The sequence below is a fragment of the Atractosteus spatula genome, chromosome 1 (assembly GCF_055471065.1).
Source record: "Atractosteus spatula isolate fAtrSpa1 chromosome 1, fAtrSpa1.hap1, whole genome shotgun sequence".
NCBI classification, from domain to species: domain Eukaryota; kingdom Metazoa; phylum Chordata; class Actinopteri; order Semionotiformes; family Lepisosteidae; genus Atractosteus; species Atractosteus spatula.
The window spans coordinates 62,023,621-62,042,206 of NC_142706.1; the positions used below are offsets into that span (position 1 = coordinate 62,023,621).

General features: G+C 46.9%; 1 protein-coding gene across 1 annotated transcript; it reads left to right on the top strand.

The window, feature by feature from the left end:
- Positions 1–1,181: 1,181 nt before the first annotated feature.
- Positions 1,182–18,273, top strand: aaas (aladin WD repeat nucleoporin). Its single transcript, XM_088914965.1, has 17 exons — positions 1,182–1,253; positions 1,723–1,852; positions 2,678–2,805; positions 3,723–3,778; positions 4,746–4,837; positions 5,328–5,374; positions 5,880–5,978; positions 6,243–6,386; positions 7,101–7,221; positions 7,601–7,725; positions 7,908–7,968; positions 8,069–8,159; positions 8,741–8,834; positions 13,178–13,245; positions 13,575–13,656; positions 15,586–15,670; positions 17,712–18,273. Exons 2-17 carry the CDS (start codon positions 1,742–1,744, stop codon positions 17,859–17,861), a joined length of 1,554 nt encoding a protein of 517 aa, XP_088771091.1. The 5' UTR covers positions 1,182–1,253; positions 1,723–1,741; the 3' UTR covers positions 17,862–18,273.
- The last annotated feature ends 313 nt before the right edge of the window (positions 18,274–18,586 follow it).

Consider the following 18,586-nt stretch of genomic DNA (forward strand, 5'->3'; position numbering starts at 1 on the left):
TCTTGTACTTTGCGGCGACCTGCTCCTGAGGTTCAGTCAGTCAATGCGAGCCCCATCTGGCTAATTATATTATCAATACTCGTCCGACTGAGCAGGGAGCTGTCTTGCGAGCCTAGTGCTGAATCAGCTTCGGAACCCCCCAAGATTTTATTAAATATACATGATGAAGTATTTGTTTAATAACTGTACTTGCACGCAATGTGTTGTGTTTTTGTGTGCTGTTGTTGTTTTGTTGTTGTTGTTGTTGTTGTTTTTTTCGACCGGTGCGTCGTTTCCCTTCCCCTGTTTTAAAACCCAATCCCCAAGTACAATCTGCAGTCACGCCCCGGACCAATTGGAAAGCGACCCGCTCGGAGCATCACTCCTTAAAGGGACAGCGCAGTCACCTCCAGGGAGGAAACCCACATACTGTACGGCAGCTGGAACATAACAGCCCTGGCCCTGAACGATCGCGATTTTCTTGTCTAGTGATATTTCAATCGCAGACCTTAATGACTTAGAAAGACTGGGTTGTTTTCAGTGTCTGAATCAGGTTCTCATTGTGAAGGTGCCCTCTACAACTTACAGAAACCCGGGCTGTATATTCCTAAGCTACTTTTATACACTGTACGAGGAGTGGCATTCTTAATATCTGCAGCTTTTATTATAGCGAATTATTATGAAAACATTATCTCATTTCGTTGTAAACAAAATGTTGCATTGCCATTTTGGCCCACGCTGGCGCAGTGGTTGGCACTGCTGTCTAATAACACTGAGACCCTGGGCTCAATTCCGGGTCTGGGCAGCTATCTGTGTGGAGTTTGCATGTTCTCCTCGTGTTTGTATGGCTTTCCTCCGGGAGCTTCAGTCCCGTCCCACAGTCCAAACACATGCTGGTAGGTTGATGGGGTCCTGTGAAAACTGGCTGTAGGTGCGAGTATGTGTGTGTGTGTTTGTGTGCCTTGTGATGGATCGCCGTCCCGTCCATGGTGTATCCTGCCTTGCGCCCGTTGCCTGCCGGGATAGGCTTCAATTCAGACCCTGAATTGAAATAAGCGCTTAGAAAATGTATACCAAGATTGCGACAACTGATTTTTCTGACTGCTCGTGCTTACTACTTGCAGTACCTACTCCTGTACCGGAGGTGGCGATATTTAGGAAACTTTAGCTTTGCGTTTGGTGCGGTTTGTCCCTCTCGCGTTCCACTCCCTGCTGGGGGAAGCGACGGCGGGTCTTCAGCGAGGATCAAATACAGAAGGCGAGCAGAGGCAAGGGTAAGTTGGTGTTTTGGTCAAAGAGGCGCGTCTTGAAGCAGTGGGAAAGCAAAGGATAAAATTAGTAAAGAAAAGTCCGGATAAAGTTGGTAGTGTCGTGGGAATTATGCTTTCCGGCAGTCTTAAAAACAGGAAGCGTCCAAGTATTTACAGGGAACTACTGTATTCCCAGACGGTAGTGTAGAATTAAGTGCCTGGGTTATCGAGTAGCTCAATGTTTAGTTGTTTTGAAAGATACTTAGTTTTCTGCGCCTTTTTTTTCAGTCCTTGTCCATAAAACCTGCGCGGTTCCGAAAGTTTAACGGAGTGGACGAAAACAGGCTCGTTATTGGCAGCGGTGGCGTTTGCACGTCACCTGTTTTATAGATACTGTATCTGTCGGTCAGCGTTTCTGTCTGCGTGTGTCTCACTGCGGTCCGCTCGTCAGCACGGGGAGAACACGGCGTTAATTGAAAGGGCTGTTCCGCAGGAGCTGCCGAGCAGCTGCGATGTGTTCCCTGGCGCTCTTTCCTCCACCGCTGCCGGCTGGCCAGGTCTCCCTGTACGAGTCCAGCAACGAGCTGGTGTCCGGCAGCACGCTGGACAGTTACCAGAGACAGGTGAGCCCCGGCCAGCACAGGACCTCTCCGGATTGCTGTGAGCAGTGCTGACTTGTTTTCGATTCATGCGTAGCAAGTATAGTCCATTTATATGACATGATACGTAGATGCTTGTTTGCCAAGTGACTAGGTGCACAAGGAAATTGCTGTGAAGATGCAGCCAACAGCCGAGTTGAATGTGACCTCCCTACACAAACATTTATATCACTCTAGATATAAAACGTATTGTACTGCAATAGCAAACTCTAGGGTAATAGATTTAATTGCTATAAGGTAAGGGGTATTTCTGAAAGGTATAGTCATTTTCTAAAAGATACGCAGTGTCTGGGACAGGGTGACAGAAGTAGCAAGTTGAGTGAGAAGAATAATCAGTCCGTCCCCCTGGGGCTACATGCGCAAGTCGCACTGGTTCAGTGTTTTACTGAAGTACAGGAGCGGTGAGCTGCCCGGGATCTGAACCCACAGCCTTAGGTGCACCACCAGCCTCTGCCTGCTTGGTGGCCTGTGCACAGTGTGCTGGGAGGTTCTAAAGCACAGCTTGTAGTCTTAGATGTTACCCTGACCTTCTGTAGTGTTGGCAGGTGCTGCTTCACTATTTGCATGCGATTCCAGCAAATCACTCTGTGTAGCTAAAGTGTGGTTGGCAAAACAAGTCAAGTGTCACTGCAAGCACTGCTAGAACTGTAAATGTTAGTTACATGTCACGTCCATAAGCTTCTACTTCTGTGAAATGGTTTTGAGTAGTTTTAGAAGCCCCATTGCATCTTACAGCTCTTCCATGCAGCGTTTTACTCTGTGTGCTTTCCCCGGACCCCTGTGCTGTAGGAGTGGGACCCGCCCTCTCTCCTCATTCCCAAGGACACGCTGAAGCCCCACAGCCGCCTGGAGAGCAGCAGCAAGGCTGCCTTCATCGACCACCAGGAGGCGCTGTGGATGAGGAGTGCCAACGCCTGGTAGGTGTGCCACCCATGTGTCCCGACAACTGTGGGCAATCGTGACTGCTCTGGTGCATGTCTGTCTTAGAACTGTCAGTGAATGAGGGAGAAAAAAAACAAATGTGACCTTGTGCGATCTTTGGATAACATTGTTCTTCCTTGACGATGGGGCTGTAGTTGATGTTTGACTGTCTTGGTCTTTAATATCCTGTACGGACAAAGGGTTGTAAAGAATGCCTAGAGCATTAGGAGCATGTGTCTCACCCCCTCCATTGTGTATTTACACTTCTGCCATCTGGGAGACGCCTCTGTGTAACAGACTTAGGAAATCTTTCATCTGCGCTGCAATACCACTGTCAGTGTAAAATAACTCTTAACTCCAGTAACACTACTGTACATCCTTTTCTCTTGGTAATGTTGGTCTGTCCCAGATGTATTATTGTGTTGGATTCTTTTAAAAAAATCAAGACTGCATGATCGGATTCAATCCCCCAGTTTGACATTTCTTTAAATGAACAAGTAAAGGTCTAACCAATGCTGAAAAGAGAAGAAAGCAAACCTAACATTTCGGCTGTGGAGCCTTCTCCGGGTGCCACCCCCTTTCCTTTCTTCTCTTTTCAGCACGGAATAGACCTGTACTTGTTCCTTTGCAGCCTACGCATGCTGGCGCAGCTACCCACCTGAACATTTTTTAAAATGCTCACCTTTGATAAAAAAATCTACGTTGGAGCGTGACAAAGTGCAGGCAGTGTCTGTTTCTGAAGATATCACACAAGAGCACCTGCGCAATGTGATGAAACGTTGCGCAGGGGGAAAACAAGTTTCCCCCAGAGGATAAGAAAGCTTGAGTAGAATTGGTCGACAGGTTGAAGCTATCCTGTGTCACTGCACGCGAGTAAGCAAGAATAATAAGAATGCGCTGTTCCCTTCTGCAGGCGTGACGCGGGGCTCATGGGATTGCTGGATGAGATCGCCAACTCCGTTGATGAAGGTAGGAACAGCAGGATCTGCCGCTGCACAGCGGGGAGAGCTTCCTTTTTGAGTCCTGCCGTCTCTCTGGCTTTGAACTTCAGCACAAGGGAGTTCTGATGTGGCAAACTGTAGTCAATTAGGATAGAAATCTCTCTTCTTTTTTCCCCTCCAGATGTTATTTATCTTGCTCTGTTTGAGCAAGTTTTCTGTCTGTCTCGGGTCACTCGCTGGTGGCAGTAGGCGCGCCAGCTCTTGTGTTTTCAGTTCGCTAGAAGTAACTGATATGTAACGGTAGAATATACCTTAATGTATATTCATTTACTGTTGGATTGACACATGTCGCAGGGCAGGAAAATCTTAAAAATCCTAGAGAGATGGCCTATAGAGTCAGCTCTGTGGAGTCTAGCATTTCATATTCGAAACACTATAGGAAACTTGACACTACCCTGTTCTGTTTTGAAAAAACAAACTTACTAATTCAATTCAGTTATTCAGTTCTTTATTGCCATGTCACCAAAGTTGGGGAAAACATTGGAATTTGCCCCAGTGCAGTCCAGATAATCAAAAAATCACTAATAACATAAATGTTCAGCTGTCAATTCCATTTCCTAAAAAAATCACTAAGAACATAAATGTTCTGCTGTCCAGTTTGGTTTCTCGGTAAATAATCCCAATTAGGATCCCATTCAGGTGTTTCTTGAAAACGTCTTCAAATCATTAGTTTCAACAGCATGGCTGGGTAGTGATACTTTTTAATGAGGTTGTTCTTTTACTGGAAATGTGAGCATATAAGCTTTAGTCCTACTCCAGTTAAGACAGACTTATGCCAATAGATATTTATTTCAAGCCTTAATGACTCCCTCACTTCAAGTTGAATTGTGTATGCAACAGTGTTGACCTTGTTGCATGCAAAGCTTTGGCCTCTGGGCACCACTGTACCTGGCGGTGCAGGCTTGTAGTGATGGGTGTGTCTGGCGTGTCTGCAGTTCCCAGGTGGATGGCGGTGGGATCCGGCTGCAGCCTGGCCCTTCTGCGATGGATGTCTTCCTTCCATGGCTCTCTCTTCCCCCATCTCGCTGTGAGTGCTTAGCTTTCAGCACCTCTCTCACCTCCGGCACAAACCTGGCAAGCCGTTCAGCTAATTTCTAGGGGTCTGATTCATTGAGATATCAGCCTTTATTGTGATTTTTTGGTATGGATGAACGTAGGTGCAGAAGGAAAATAAATGTGCAGTGTAATTTAACATCACCTACTGTAATTACGATGGGAAATCTTCAGCCTCTGCCAGTGCATTTTCTTAGACAACATCACTTTCAAGCCCTCGTGGGAAATTCAGTCCAATTTCTTTACCTCTAGATAAAGTCCTGTTAGTTTCTTGTTGTTAACCTTGTGTATTCTTGTTTCTGTACATTGTGTGCTTAGTAAATCTCTTAAGCTCTGTCTGTTGAGGACCTTGTCTTGAGTTGGTTGCATTCGGTACACTGTTTTATATTTATCAAGCCTCCAGACAAGGCTGAGCTTTAGATTGCAATGATTATATTTTCTTTTTTTTCTCCTCTCCTTTCTAGCTGAGCAGTGAAGACATGGTAGTGGAATTTTCCCAAGTGCTTGATTGGTGAGTAATTTAAATGTCCTTTTAAGTCTTTTGAAAAAGATTGAGAATGGAGACACTCACACAGTGTTTACAGCTGATGATGATGATGTGTAGCTAGCAGAAATGTGGGCAAGGCTGTACTGTACCTTAAAGTCGTAGGTGGTCATAGGGGGTTTTGTGGGATAATGTAACTGAATATCCTGCGTGTTAAGTAGTCTATAATTGGTCAGCACGGCGACGTAGTGGTTAGGCTTGTTGTCTCACAATGTTGGGGCCCTGGGTTGAATTGTGGCTCTGGGGTACGATCTGTGTGAAGTTTGTATGTTCCTCTGGTTTCCTCCCACAGTCCAAAGACATGCTGGTAGCTTAAATGACTCCTGGGGAAACTGGTCCTGGTGTGTGTGCGCGCGTGTGTCAGTATGTATCCTGTGGTGCTGATTTGTGCTCATTGCTTGTCGGTATAGGCTCCAGCTCCCCCACGATCCTGAATGTATCTGTAATGGGTGATTAACCCCTTCTTTACCAGGGCCAACTGTTCGGTGCGTGGATTTGCCTGGCACCCCCACACCGATAAGTTTGCTGTGGCTCTCTTGGATGACTCTGTCAGGGTGTACAACGCCAAGAGGTAAGAGACCCCCAGCTCTGCCCCATTGCATCTGCGCAGGACAGCCAGGATTCATGTAGTGGAACATCACAGTGCTCCAGGATCCTTTAGATTGAGAGGCAAAGGTACAGTTTCCACCTGTAGTCCTGCGACCATGGTATGTTTCAGCAAAGAAATGGCTTTGCTGCCCTCCTTCCCCCTCTTTTCCTTTTCTTTTGTCTGTCACTTTTTTTTTTCCCTGTGTGTACCATACACACTCTCTCTCTTGTCTCTCCGGCCTGGTAGCGCCACGTCGCCCACCCTGAAGCACCGCCTCCAGAGGAATGTGGCTGCCCTGGCGTGGAAGCCCCTGTGCGCGTCGGCGCTGGCGGTGGCCTGTCAGAACTGCGTCCTGGTCTGGCACGTCGACCCCACCTCCCTCTCGACCAGGTGAGAGAGAGCCGGGACTGGCTGGAGCCCCGCCGGTCGGCCCGCGCGGAGCCGTGTTAATAAACGGCAGGGAGCAGTGGTCAGGGGTTCTGGAATCCCAGGCGGGACACTGCGTCTGAACCCCTGAACAACGTGCTTAACTCTGATCGCCCGTCTGTATGAATGGGTCCGGTGTGAGGCGTCATGCATATATGGATGACACTTTTATGAGAGTAATAGAAATCTGGGCCATTCATATAGAGATGGCACTGTTTCATGTAGCGTCAAACAAAACAACAGAGCATACACGAATACACTCACCAGCACATGGGTCCCAGCGCAAACGCCAGAGATATCACATCTGTAGAAGCTATTTGGAATCCATGGAGGGGGGAGTGATTGCTCAATATAATATGACAGGACGTTATACACTCTCACTATCTGTTTCAGAGACAATCACAAGTTGTTTGTTTTGTTCCTGCACTGTCTTTCATCTCCATCATGAATTTAGGGGTACAAGGAAGACCTGGACATGTGTCAGTGACGCCTCAGAAACCTGTGCAGTCAGTCGATCGCTTTGCCCTTCTCGGTGTTCAGTTCCAAATGCCAGGTGTCCCCCCAGGCAGGCCTGTTACAGTGCCGGGGCTGCAGTCCCTGAGTTAGCCTGTGTTTGCTGCTCTGCTGTGGTTTCTGTCTGGTGTCTGGATTTCCCTGTGTCTGTCTCTCCACGTGTAGGCCGTCCTCGGGCTGCGCGCAGGTGCTGTCTCACCCAGGACATTCTCCAGTGACCAGCCTGGCCTGGGCGCCCAGCGGCTCGGTGCTGCTCTCGGCCTCCCCTGTGGACACTGCCATGATGGTAGGCCCCGTCTCCGTTCTCCCTTCTGTTCGCATGGCACACAGACACCTGCCTAAAGGGATTTCTGAACAATCCCACCTTTAAAGACATTCTAGATGAGTAGATTTTTCCTAGAATGGCTAGGCAGGGTTTCTTGTCTTGCATTGATTTAAGTTTCTCACCTTTTTAGGTGTTATTACACTCAGCTATGTGTGACTACAACAGTGTCCTTGGTTTCAACTTGATGTGGCAATGCTGATGGGAGAAGAGAAATTCAGGGCTCTCACCAAGGGGCTGCAGAGGAGTGTGCAACGCTAAATAGTTCCCCTGCTGGGAAAGCAGCCCCAGCCATTTGATAACATTCACTGAACAGGACAAATGGGCTCCCTGTCCCCTGCAGGTGTGGGATGTGGCTGGAGAGAGCTGTGTGCCCCTCCAGCGTGTGGGTGGTGGTGGCGTCACCTTCTTGTCCTGGTCACCAGATGGCAGCAGAGTCCTGGCCTCCACTCCTTCTGCCCTCTTCAGGTGACGTCCTTGGAATTGCGCTGTGAACAGAGCCACCTTTTCTATGCCATTACAGCAGTGGTTAATACTGCTCTTGGGGGGGTGGTATCACTTGGGGGGGTGTATTGTGGTATCAATACATTAACCATACCACAAAAATCTTCAGCCCTTTGAATGACTTTGTGTTTTCCCTGCTTCACCAGAGTCTGGGAGACGCGCATGTGGACCTGTGACAGGTGGCCCTGTTTGAAGGGGCGCTGTCAGGTAGGCCGATTTGAGTTCCAGGTCTGAAGTTTCAGGCTTAAACGGTGATATTATTCTGGGTGTGTGATGTTCAGTGGTAAACATCCATCTCTTGTGGCAGACGGGGTGCTGGAGTCCAGACGGGAGCCGCCTGTTGTTCTGTGTGCAGGGAGAGGCTGTGATCTATGCCCTGACCTTCACAGACGCCCCAGGTACTGGAATTGGCTGGATCTGCTGGGAGAAGTTGTGGTGGTGGGGTTGGGGGAGGGGGTGTAGTTCTTTGAGCTTCGCCTGTTGCTTTGCAGCAGCTGCAATGAGACCATCAGAAGACTTGTGAAATAGTCAAAACTAATAGAGGGGATGTTCGCAAAGCCTGCGGACAAATCGGCTGTCTCTTCTCCTTCTTTTTGTGCAATTTGTAATGATCCTTAAAGGCACTCTTCACAAGTAATAGGTTTATTCCGTGCTGAAAACGCAAAGTTTCGGCCGTGGAGCCTTCTTCGGGTGTGAGACTCTTCACAAGTGTCTGTTATGCCTAGCACTGTGCACAAGGTGTCAGTCACCAGAAATAAGTGGTTTGTGCCTTCTCCGTTTTGTGCTTGGTGGTATGCCGCATACATGTTCTGTCTGAGGCAACATGGCAGAGTCCTTTGTCATCATAACTGTGATGCTTATGGGGAACCCCCGTGGTATGGTTAGCTCCTTTTCAAACTCTCTCTTCAGTTTTGCGTTTCAGTGCACGTTGAGTTTTTTTCTGACTGGTTTGTTTCCCCTGGGGGGCGTCTGTGCACAGGGGAGCCCCTGGGAGGGGGAGGGGGCTCCAAAGCTGCTGCCGTCGTGGCCGACCTCTCCGAGACCACATTCCGGACCGAGGGTGGAGAGCTCAGGTGAGAGAGCGCGAGCACAGCCGGCGGTCCGAGGTGTATTCCTCTTCCTATCGCACCAGGAGACCACCCTGTTGTCTGAACTCGGTGGGAGGGGAGGGGGGTCAAGCTCTCTTTGGTTTTATGGCTAACGGTGAGGGTCCTGGGACCTGCTGGGGGGGTTACAGTGACAGTGCAGCTCCTCCTTCGGGCTTTTGCAGTGTGCCAGGTGAGGAAGGGCTCTGGGGGTGGGCGTGTTGAGGTGGGTGTTTGTACGTCTTGTTCTTTCCCAGTAGATATTTGAGTGGTTGAGGGAGAACAGTCTTAAATCAAGTCATTTTCAGATTGGATGGGTATATAATGAATTGGTCTTTGCACTTTCTGTAACTCTTGAACACTACAGCAGATACTGGCTGGGCAGTTATAGTGTGAAAGAAAAGGAGTCATTTCCTGTCAATTCTATGTCTGTCTTGACGCAGACATGGGTATTGGTCTTCGATGAGATCCTGTTGCTTTTAACCAGGCTAACAGAAGTATTTTAGCAAATGCGGCTGCTGTGCTGTGAAGAGACCCCAGTGAGGGTGATTTCTCATTGTCTGCAGAGTGAGGGTCAATGGCCGCTCTCAGCCTGTTATTTTGACTTGAAAAATCCAAGACGGTTCACGGGTGCCCTTCTCCAATCCTGGGGGGCCATGGTCTAGCAGGTCTTGTAGGTCCCTCAAGATCAGCAGGATTTTGGGAACTGGGAAAATCTGGTAAGATGTTCCACATACGCGGCAAAAACAGCGGTTTTCCTGGGCTGCCGAGAGCTCGTGGACATGGAGACCAGCACAGCCTCTCGCCCTCCAGGATCAGAGTTGTAAATTTTCAGTAGCATCTTTCACCACGGGAATCTCGGGGAGCTTGCTGGGTGGAGCTGAAGCCATTCTTCACTTGACACGATGGTAAAAAAAACCCAACAACAGTCGAAGGCCAGGAGACTGAGATCGGCATATCGAGATGAGGCGGTGGGGTGAGAGAAATCTCCGCCCACTTCATATAAAAATCGAACCGGCTGCCACCTGTGCAGTCCTGCCCTGACGGCGAGAGCCAGCCTGGCGAGATGTCCTTACCTTGTTTGCCCTTCCAAATCTCTCGCCCAGGTCTCTGCTTGGGGGCACTTTGATATACATTTGCTTTTTTTTTTTTCTTGCCTGCGTGTGTGTTGATACCGGTGCCGGAGATAAAAAATTAAGCTCCCGTCTGATTTGGTCAGGCTTTCATCTCTGCTTCCAGCAGCAGATGTTGGGAAAGCAGCAGAGTGGATTATCTCTGACTCACGTGTCTGTCTCACCGGCAGCCCCAGGCCTGTCGATCTGCGTTGTCACCTAGCCTGCGGTAGCCTTGGCTGGCAATTGACTTTGTGAGCTCGGAGGAGTTTTTCATCTACTTTGTTTGGTGTGTGAACTGTTCTAGCTGTAGCTCTAACCCCTTTTTCCTCGCAAATCAAAGGATCAAATGCTTTATTTTTGCCACGTGTGGACGCCTTTTTGGTTGTCCCACCTTTTATAAATGTAGATAGAATAATTTAAAAATAATGTTTTTCCTTGCAGTTGAGGTTTCACCAAAAGGTGGCATAGTTGAGCTTTGAAAGACGCTACAGCTGTTATATAACTATACTGGGATCAGTGTGTGATGTGTAAATTCAAGTTTCATGGATGCACAATTATCAACCATCTTGGACTGCCTGATGTAATTTCAGGTAAACAAGCCCAGGACTTGAGCTCATAAGCGTCTGTGAAACCCAGGATCCTAGCAGTTGCTCTTTTTTGTACCTCTCCTTTTTTCCTCTCTCTGCTAAACCGTCTTGCCTAAACCTAGATCAGTGGTGTATAAGGGCTGAAGAAGCTGACTTAAAAACAGCAGGCTGCTCTTCAATAAACTGGGTTCAAATATTGGTATAAAGTTGGTCAGACACTTGTACAATACGCTTGTATTGTATAGGGCACACGGTATAACACAAATTTCATCAATTGGGTCAGTTCATTGGTTCGGTTAAGTTCAGAATGGCCAGCTGTGGTCCTTGAGGTCAGAGGGCGCTTGGATTTCATTTGGAAATTATCTACAAAACTCACCTGCTTAAGTGGTCAAGACCAAAATTGATCCTTATGTTAAAAGAATTGATGATTTACGAGTAACCCATAAACCCTTGTGGATTGTGGCTTTCCTGGACCTTGGTCAACAGGACATAACGGTTTCAGGTGCAGAACTCAAGTAGAGTGAATGTGCTTTTCATGTTTTAAAGATTAACCCCACCTGGTGAGTCCTTGTGGTCTTTTATTCAGCTGACGAAGGCCTTGAAGAATGTGTGACATTTCTGAGCAGCTGGGCATTCTGCTTCCAAATACCATTCTCTGCTAGTGTTCAAATATATCCATTCTGAATACTGTACGTCCTTTTCCGAACAACATCTTATTCTACGTGTGGTAGCACGTTTGCTGCTTGCAGTGATGGTTAAAAGGAAAGTTCTGAGGGGACAGGCTTTGTCTTTGCTCTGTTGGAGCATTTAGGGTTTGAGTTGCTCCTTAAAGACAGCGGAAGGGTGAAATTGAAGTGCTTTGTCGGCAGCTCAGTGTCTTGACCCTTCCTGCAGCTGTCCATTACTGTCGGTGTGGATTGGGTTTTTTTTCTTGCCAGTGGTGTGTGTTTATGAATTCTAGGGCAACTCTCCTATATCTCCTGCTGAAGGTGATATCTGTGATCGCTGGTCTCTGAGCTTTTTACTTTAAAGCCCTAATTAAAGTGCATGGCTGAGGGGCAGCTTAATATACTTTCCCATTTTATATGCGAGTGGCTTTGTTTTTTTTTATTTCTGCCTTGAAAGTAGCTCCCAGTGCCTGCTCTGTTATTGACAAAGAGGCTTTCCTGCTGAGATCTCGCAAAAATAACCTTGAAACTGCGGTCTGGAGGCTCCGGGCTTTTTCTTTCCTTCTTTAATATTAAACATGAAGGGGAACATTTAATGCATTGGTAGAAAAAGGACATGCATTTTGCTGTCCTTGCGTGTGTAAATGTTTTTGTGTGACACAAGTCGTCCCTTTCAAAGGCAAGCATCTTGAGTTCTCAGTATCCGTGATCCCTTGCAGTGAATTCCAAGTTCCACAAAAAAAAAAACCCAAAACAGACAACATCACAAAGCCTGGTTAAATGAACACGTGTGCAAATTTGAATTTTAATTTTTTCCCTTATTAGAGTTCGTATTGCATAAAATAAGGATGCAGGGCAATGTGTCCTCTCTTGACATCTTGTTAAGGTTGGAGCACATGCAAGCATGATATTGCAACTTTTCTCATAGCGGGTTAATGTAAAACCTCCTGGAAACACTGATTTATTACAGATGGTTAAAGGCACGCATAAATAAAAAGACCTCTCTGCGGTTGTTCATCTTTAATTACCTGAGTGCATTCAATACCCAATGAGTCCATCTCCTGGTGTTCCTCATAGCAGGGTTAGGCCACCTAATACCTCGCAGCACTTGTGCACTATAGCTTCTCCCACGTCCTCGTGAGAAAATTCTGGTTTCCAGATACGTTCTTGTTTGTGTCATTGACCCTTCTCTTTTCGGTATAACCATACCAACCCTTTTTTTTACGAGTTTTTTTATGGCTAGTTTCTTTAATCTCTTTATACTCTGAGTTTGGTCGCTGTATTTGTTCATCCCAAGACAGGGTTGGGTCTGCAGGAGACTTCTTGATTGGAAGGAAAGCTGCAGGACATAAGTATGTGTGCAGGATTTATAGGTTTCCCTGTGTCTCATCTTCTTGGTCATTTTAGGATCCATTGACTTAATAGGAGTTGTAAAAGCCAGGACAGCTCTTCACCCCCATCTTGTTCTTTGACTGGCTGTAGGTGGTCAATCTTGAAGACATTTCTGCTGGAGAAGTTAGCTAGGGGACTGAACCAGTAGCCTCACAAGGAAAGGACCTGCATCAATTAACAGGAAGCACAGCCAAGTGAGAAAATGGCGATGTAATACTTCTCCCTGCATTATCAAGTGATGCTTCCTGGCTTTGGTGTTTATCTGCTAGCACCAGGTGTTTGAGGATCAGGCGTTTTCCTACTGTTCCTTTAAAGTGTGGGTCTGCCAGCTTTGGAGGGTCAAGAATGTCTTAACTCTAATGACAGCGAGGATCTGTGCGTTGGAATGAGAAGACGGCAAGCTTCCTTTTTTGTTCTTGGAGCTCAAAAGATCAAAATAAAAAAAAAAAACATTTTAATAAAGTGCTGTTTATCCCTTCACCCGAGACTATTAACCCACAGTGCCTGTTAATCCTTGTTTAGAGCCTCCACGCCTCAGTGATCGCTGTCCTGCTCTGTTTGCCTTCCAGGGTTGGGGGAGAAGTCCAGGCTCTGGCATGGGACCCCCGGGGGGAGAGGCTGGCCGTGCTTCTGAAAGGTGTGAAGAAAACTTCCGAATGAAATAAGTGTCGATCTCCTGATTTTGCCTTTGCATGGTTTAATGCGGAAGTGAACCCCCAACCCGGAGCCCATCCACTCTTCCCAATAAACTTCATGGCCCGTTTTACAAAGGTTTAATTGTGCAAGGTTGGGTGCTGTGTCTTGCATAGCCTATGTAACGACCTAGGAGTAAATTTATTTTTTCCCCACTCTTGCTTCCGTTTGGCCTAGTTAAGGGAGTGAGGTGTTTCTAGTGGAAACATCTGCCCGGCGGTGTGTTCCCGAGTGTGTGTTTTCAGTTTAACCCCTGTCTCCCGTCTCCTCCAGGTGACCCAGAGGCTGTGGATCATCCCGCCTTCATCGCTGTGTTTAAAACGCGCACCAGTCCAGTCTTTGAGCTGCTTCCCTGGTACGTCCATGTGCTCGCACAGGCTAAATGTCTTATGCCAGGTCTTGGATTGCTTTGGGTAATTATTCTGAAACTACACTGTGCAATGTGGGAAAATAACCAAGTGGCGATTCTGATGTGCTCGTATAGACTAGAGTGTGCTACAATATTAAGGTGGTCACCTCCAAAACTGCTGAATTGCCTAGTACTACTATAGTGCCTGTGCTACCAGGGTTTAAGTATCAACCTTGTGCTTGAGTGTCTGAGTCTGGCCCTGCATGTTGCACAAAGCCAAGCTACTAATTACTGCAAGCTCTTTAACACGCTTGACATTTTTTTTTTTTTGCTGCTTATTTGTATTTGACTGAGCTACCTGTGCTTACGTGAGCATTTGCAGGGAACAGTGGCAAAGCAGTCTCGCCCAGATAATGAGAGCCAGGTGTCAGTGGCGATGTGACAGGCTTGTCTGACACCTTGTGGTGTGCCTGCTAGCTTGATCTCGCAGGGCGCACTTGCACTGACACCCCAAGGGTTCTGATAATGAGGTGGCACTTGTTTACAGAGACATGTGTACAAGTAATCAACACCCCCCCCCCCCACCCCACCTGACGTTCTGACATTTTTCACACCAGAGAATTAAGCCAAAAAGAAAAGCTGCAGTTGCCAAAGTTTTCCTTTAATTACCGAGACTCAGGCTTGATTTAAAACAAGGCCCTGATCAGCCACCTCTTTCTGCAGTGCTTAATTAAAGGCAGCGGATGATAATGGGAGCACTCATGGAGACAGAGGAGATAGCATCTCTTAGGACCCTAGGGAAAAGAGAGAGCGTTTCTAACGAGGCTGCGGGAAGGAGAGTTTCTTTCTGTAAGATCTCACATGCCTGTTTGGAAATGAGAGCTGACAGTGTAAAATGAGCTCTTGGTGTGAATGCATCAGCTGCGGAGTGGAGGAGGGGAGTGGAACGGGACAGGCTGGGATAGAGAGTGAAGGGTCTCTGTGATCGACAGACGCCCAGCCTCTGTCAAGGGAACCCCCCCCCCCGCTGGGGCCTCAGTCATCTTTTTCCCTGTTTCTTTCGGCGTTTTGCTACATTTACTCGATTTCTTATCTTTCCACTATTTTGCCCAGATGTTACATTTGTGTTTTTTTTTTGCATTGATAAATAGCAGTCATAAAAAATGGCTTGATGTTTTGCACCAGGTGGTCTCCTCTGCATTGTAACCTTTCTTAAACGTGGTTCTCAAGGTTACTGTTAAGATAAATAGAGATTAAGATTAATAAAGATTAATACATTGTAAAAATATTTTTACGAAGCTCCGATGACGGTAATGATGCTAGTTATTGTTGAGATTTTTCTCTCTCCGTGATTCACCTTATCTTTTAAACTTTTTTTTGTTCAGCTGCATTTTTTTCTTTCTGTTCCTGATGCTGTCTCCCCCACATCTTCTCTCCAGGCTGACATCTCTGTAATGCTATGTAAAAGAATCATACATCCACCATAAAATACTTGCATCAGTTTATATACTGCAGTATTATATTAAATTTTGGTTATTTTTGTGATGCACTGTGATGTAAAGACATTTTCAATTTTAAAAATGATTTTTGAGTAGGAAGTGATTCATGTGGCTGTGCCTGTGTGTAAATAAATGACATGGTGTTCAGTCTTTTCTTTCCAAAAGGCACACAAGTGAACTTTGACTACCACTCTTAATCACCATCATCCTAAGCCCCCAAGAAAACCGTAATCAGGTGTTCTTGTGCCATGTTGTCTCTCTCTTATTCACAGCATCCACATCTTTCACTGCTCTGTACACCTGCTTGTACAACATGCATCATTAGCTTCAGAACCTCAGCCCACGTTGCTCCTGTTTTGACTGTGCCCTGAATCCGGTACACTGAGTCTATAATTCGGACATCTACACTGACAGTGTTTGTGTCTCTCTCTTTCAGTGGTTTTATCCAGGGAGAGGCGGGAGCAGAGCCCCGGCTGATACAGTTTCACCCTCATTTCCAGAAGGGAGCCCTACTCACTGTGGTAAGAACCCTGTCTTTTACACTAAACTGGGGACAGCTGCCAAATATGGGCACTTCTCATCCCTGCCAGGATTGGGAATATCCAGCTCTTACGCAGACAGGTGATGTGTTCATAAGATATATATATATAAGAAAAAAAATATATATTTCAGCAGACAAGTAGTATTCCTAGAAAACCCAGAAATGTTTTGTGGAGATTACTTAGGAGTTGGTTATATATTTGATCGATTTAATCAACACGCTAGTTTTCAAATCCAGCAGTGGAATGAACTGGATAGTCCAAGTATGAGATGGAATCCATGTGGAAACCCACTCCTTTCACTGGCATTGAGCTTGGGATGACCAAACCCATTTCTCCAGAGCCCAGGATCCCTGGGTTTTCAACTCATCCTACGTCGGGGGTCTGCAGACATGGTCTTGGAGAGCCCCGGTCCAGTTGCTCTTGTAGGTCACCTGTTTTAAAGACTGGAAATAAGTGTATGCTGTTGATAATCCAGAAAATCATCTCTTCAATTAAAAGAACTCTGGTACTTTGAGGGGTACTTAGATTTAAGTTCTAAATGATCTCTAAACTAATTTGCTCTACAAGTGTTTTGTTAAATTAATCACATGGAACAATTCCATTATCTGTAGTAATTGGGGGTTTAATGGTGATCTAGTGTACCTACTAGATTGGGGTTCTTCGGAAGCAGTATTGTTGAATCCTGTCCTTGGTAACTTAACAGTGATCAACCACACATAATTACCTCTTCGCGTTGAAGACCTAGCGTGGATAGGAACATTCGTCTGGAAAACTCCTGCGGGACCTGGAAAGCACAGCTGACCTTTAGCGTGAAACATTGCCTACGAAAACTTATACTGTCCTTAGCAGCAGTTCCCTGCATTTGGGGGTTGTAGGCAGAGCATGAATAATTGGGGAGAAATACCCAGCATCCCTGACTGATGGCCTTAATTCACATCCTTGTGAAACTGAACTTTTCTGGAGGAGAAAAAAGGCCTGTTGGGTGGGGTCAATAGAGTGCATTACCCAGAAACCTCACGCAGAATCTGTATTGGATATTTCTGCCCCTGTGTTGAAGAAGACAGTGGTCGGTCTGGGGTGTAGCGCTCTCCCGGTGCTGCCAGCTGAATTTTCTCAGCTGCTGTGTGCTGCAGGGAACCTCAGGCGGTTCGCTGTTAATACCCACGCCAGTCTTCGAGGTAATTGAGTGGCGAGGTGAGAAGGCTTTGTGAGTCATGATAGCCTCCTCAACCACCTCCCCCTCCACCAGGGGAATAACACATCTCCCATAGCTCCTCTGTGCAACCTCCTTCCCACCTTTGTCTTTTTTCTCTGAACAGCAGTGGATGGCCACAGGGCTGCCTGCCTGCACAGAGGTTTGTTTTATTCAAGCGGCTGCCTTTAAAGAGCTGGGGTGGAGGGGGAGGGAGGGGGAAGGGGGAGCTCTCTTAGCAGGACCAGCGTGGAGTAACCCTGAGAGGGGTTTGTCCAAATGAATGTTCTGGGGGGACACTGCGATGGCCAGTGTCACACTCCACTTGGGAGGTGGCGTTGATTCGAACACCAGGGACACTGGTTGGCAAGCACAGTGCAGTGGGCTTAGAAGTAGCATTTTGTCAGTAGGGAAAGAGCTTGATGCTGACAGTCCTCTTCCCTATTCAGATATGCACATTTCCCCCCCCATCTGTGTTTAGCATATCTGATGCCTATGAATTATAAATAGGGCCTTCAGGAGTTGCTCTCCTGTGTCTCCTATGCCTTTTTGCTACAACAGTCTAGAGTTGGTGCTGATAATTAACACATCACCCCCTGCTGTACCGGAATAAAGCTCTTTTGAGGGTGTTAAAGACACGAGCAGGAATGCTTTGCCATGTCGAAAATCACTGCGCTCTAGAGCGGACAGGCGGTTCCGGAGCTGTGCTGTCCTCTGCAGTACGGGGCTGGGGCCCATTCTGGCCACAGGGTCTTTGGTTCTGATGTGTGAGTGTCAAAGATGGTGGGCGGCCTGGCCCAGTTGACAAGCCTTTATCTGTCCCCTCAGTGCTGGTCTAACGGGAGGATATCTCATGTCCCCTTCTACTTCGTGAGTGCCAGGACGCCCCTGCTGGGCCTGGGGGGGAGCCCGCCCCTGCCCTTATCCAGAGCAGTGGAGAATGGGGAGAGACCACTCTACACGGAGCTGGGCTCGTAGGCAGAACTTCAGCGTGACACCGTGCCACTGTGAGCTGGGTGCGGGGCATTGAACAGTCCATGGCTCTGGGCGGGAACTCGCCTCCACCCCCCTGACCCACTTGGAAGCACCTTCCTGCGTTCGAAGACCGGAACCAGCTTTCGATGGGTCACACCACGGATCAGAGCTGCCTGGCCCAGTCTGAACATGGATACAGACTTGTCTTCATGTAAGAAACTGACTTTGGGATGTGGATCTTGGTAATCGTTAGAAGTACATACTGCTAATCAAATTAACTGAACAATGCGGAAGGCTTCAAATGGACTTTTCTGATAGTGGTGCAGGATACTTGTATTTCCTTGGTTCTTTGAATGTCTGCTCCTCATAGTGTTAATAAAGCATAACTGTATCTGCAGTAGTAGTCACATGCAACGTGTGCCTAATCTCATTTGTAATGAATGGCTGTAGACACTTCATTAATATCCTGCAGTGCTACTGTTTATAGTAAATTGAGGATTAATAGAATATCTTTTGGACTTTTACAACAAAAGCATGACCTATTTTCTTTAAAAAAAGACATCTGCTAAATGCCATTAAAATGTCAAGGCCTGAGAGACTGCATGGAGCACACTGTGTTCGCCATTCATTAACATACACAGCACTATGACATATAATGGATGTTTTGCATTAAGTACCATACTAAAGTCTGTAAGTACTAAAATGCTTATGTTCCCATTCTCTGTATT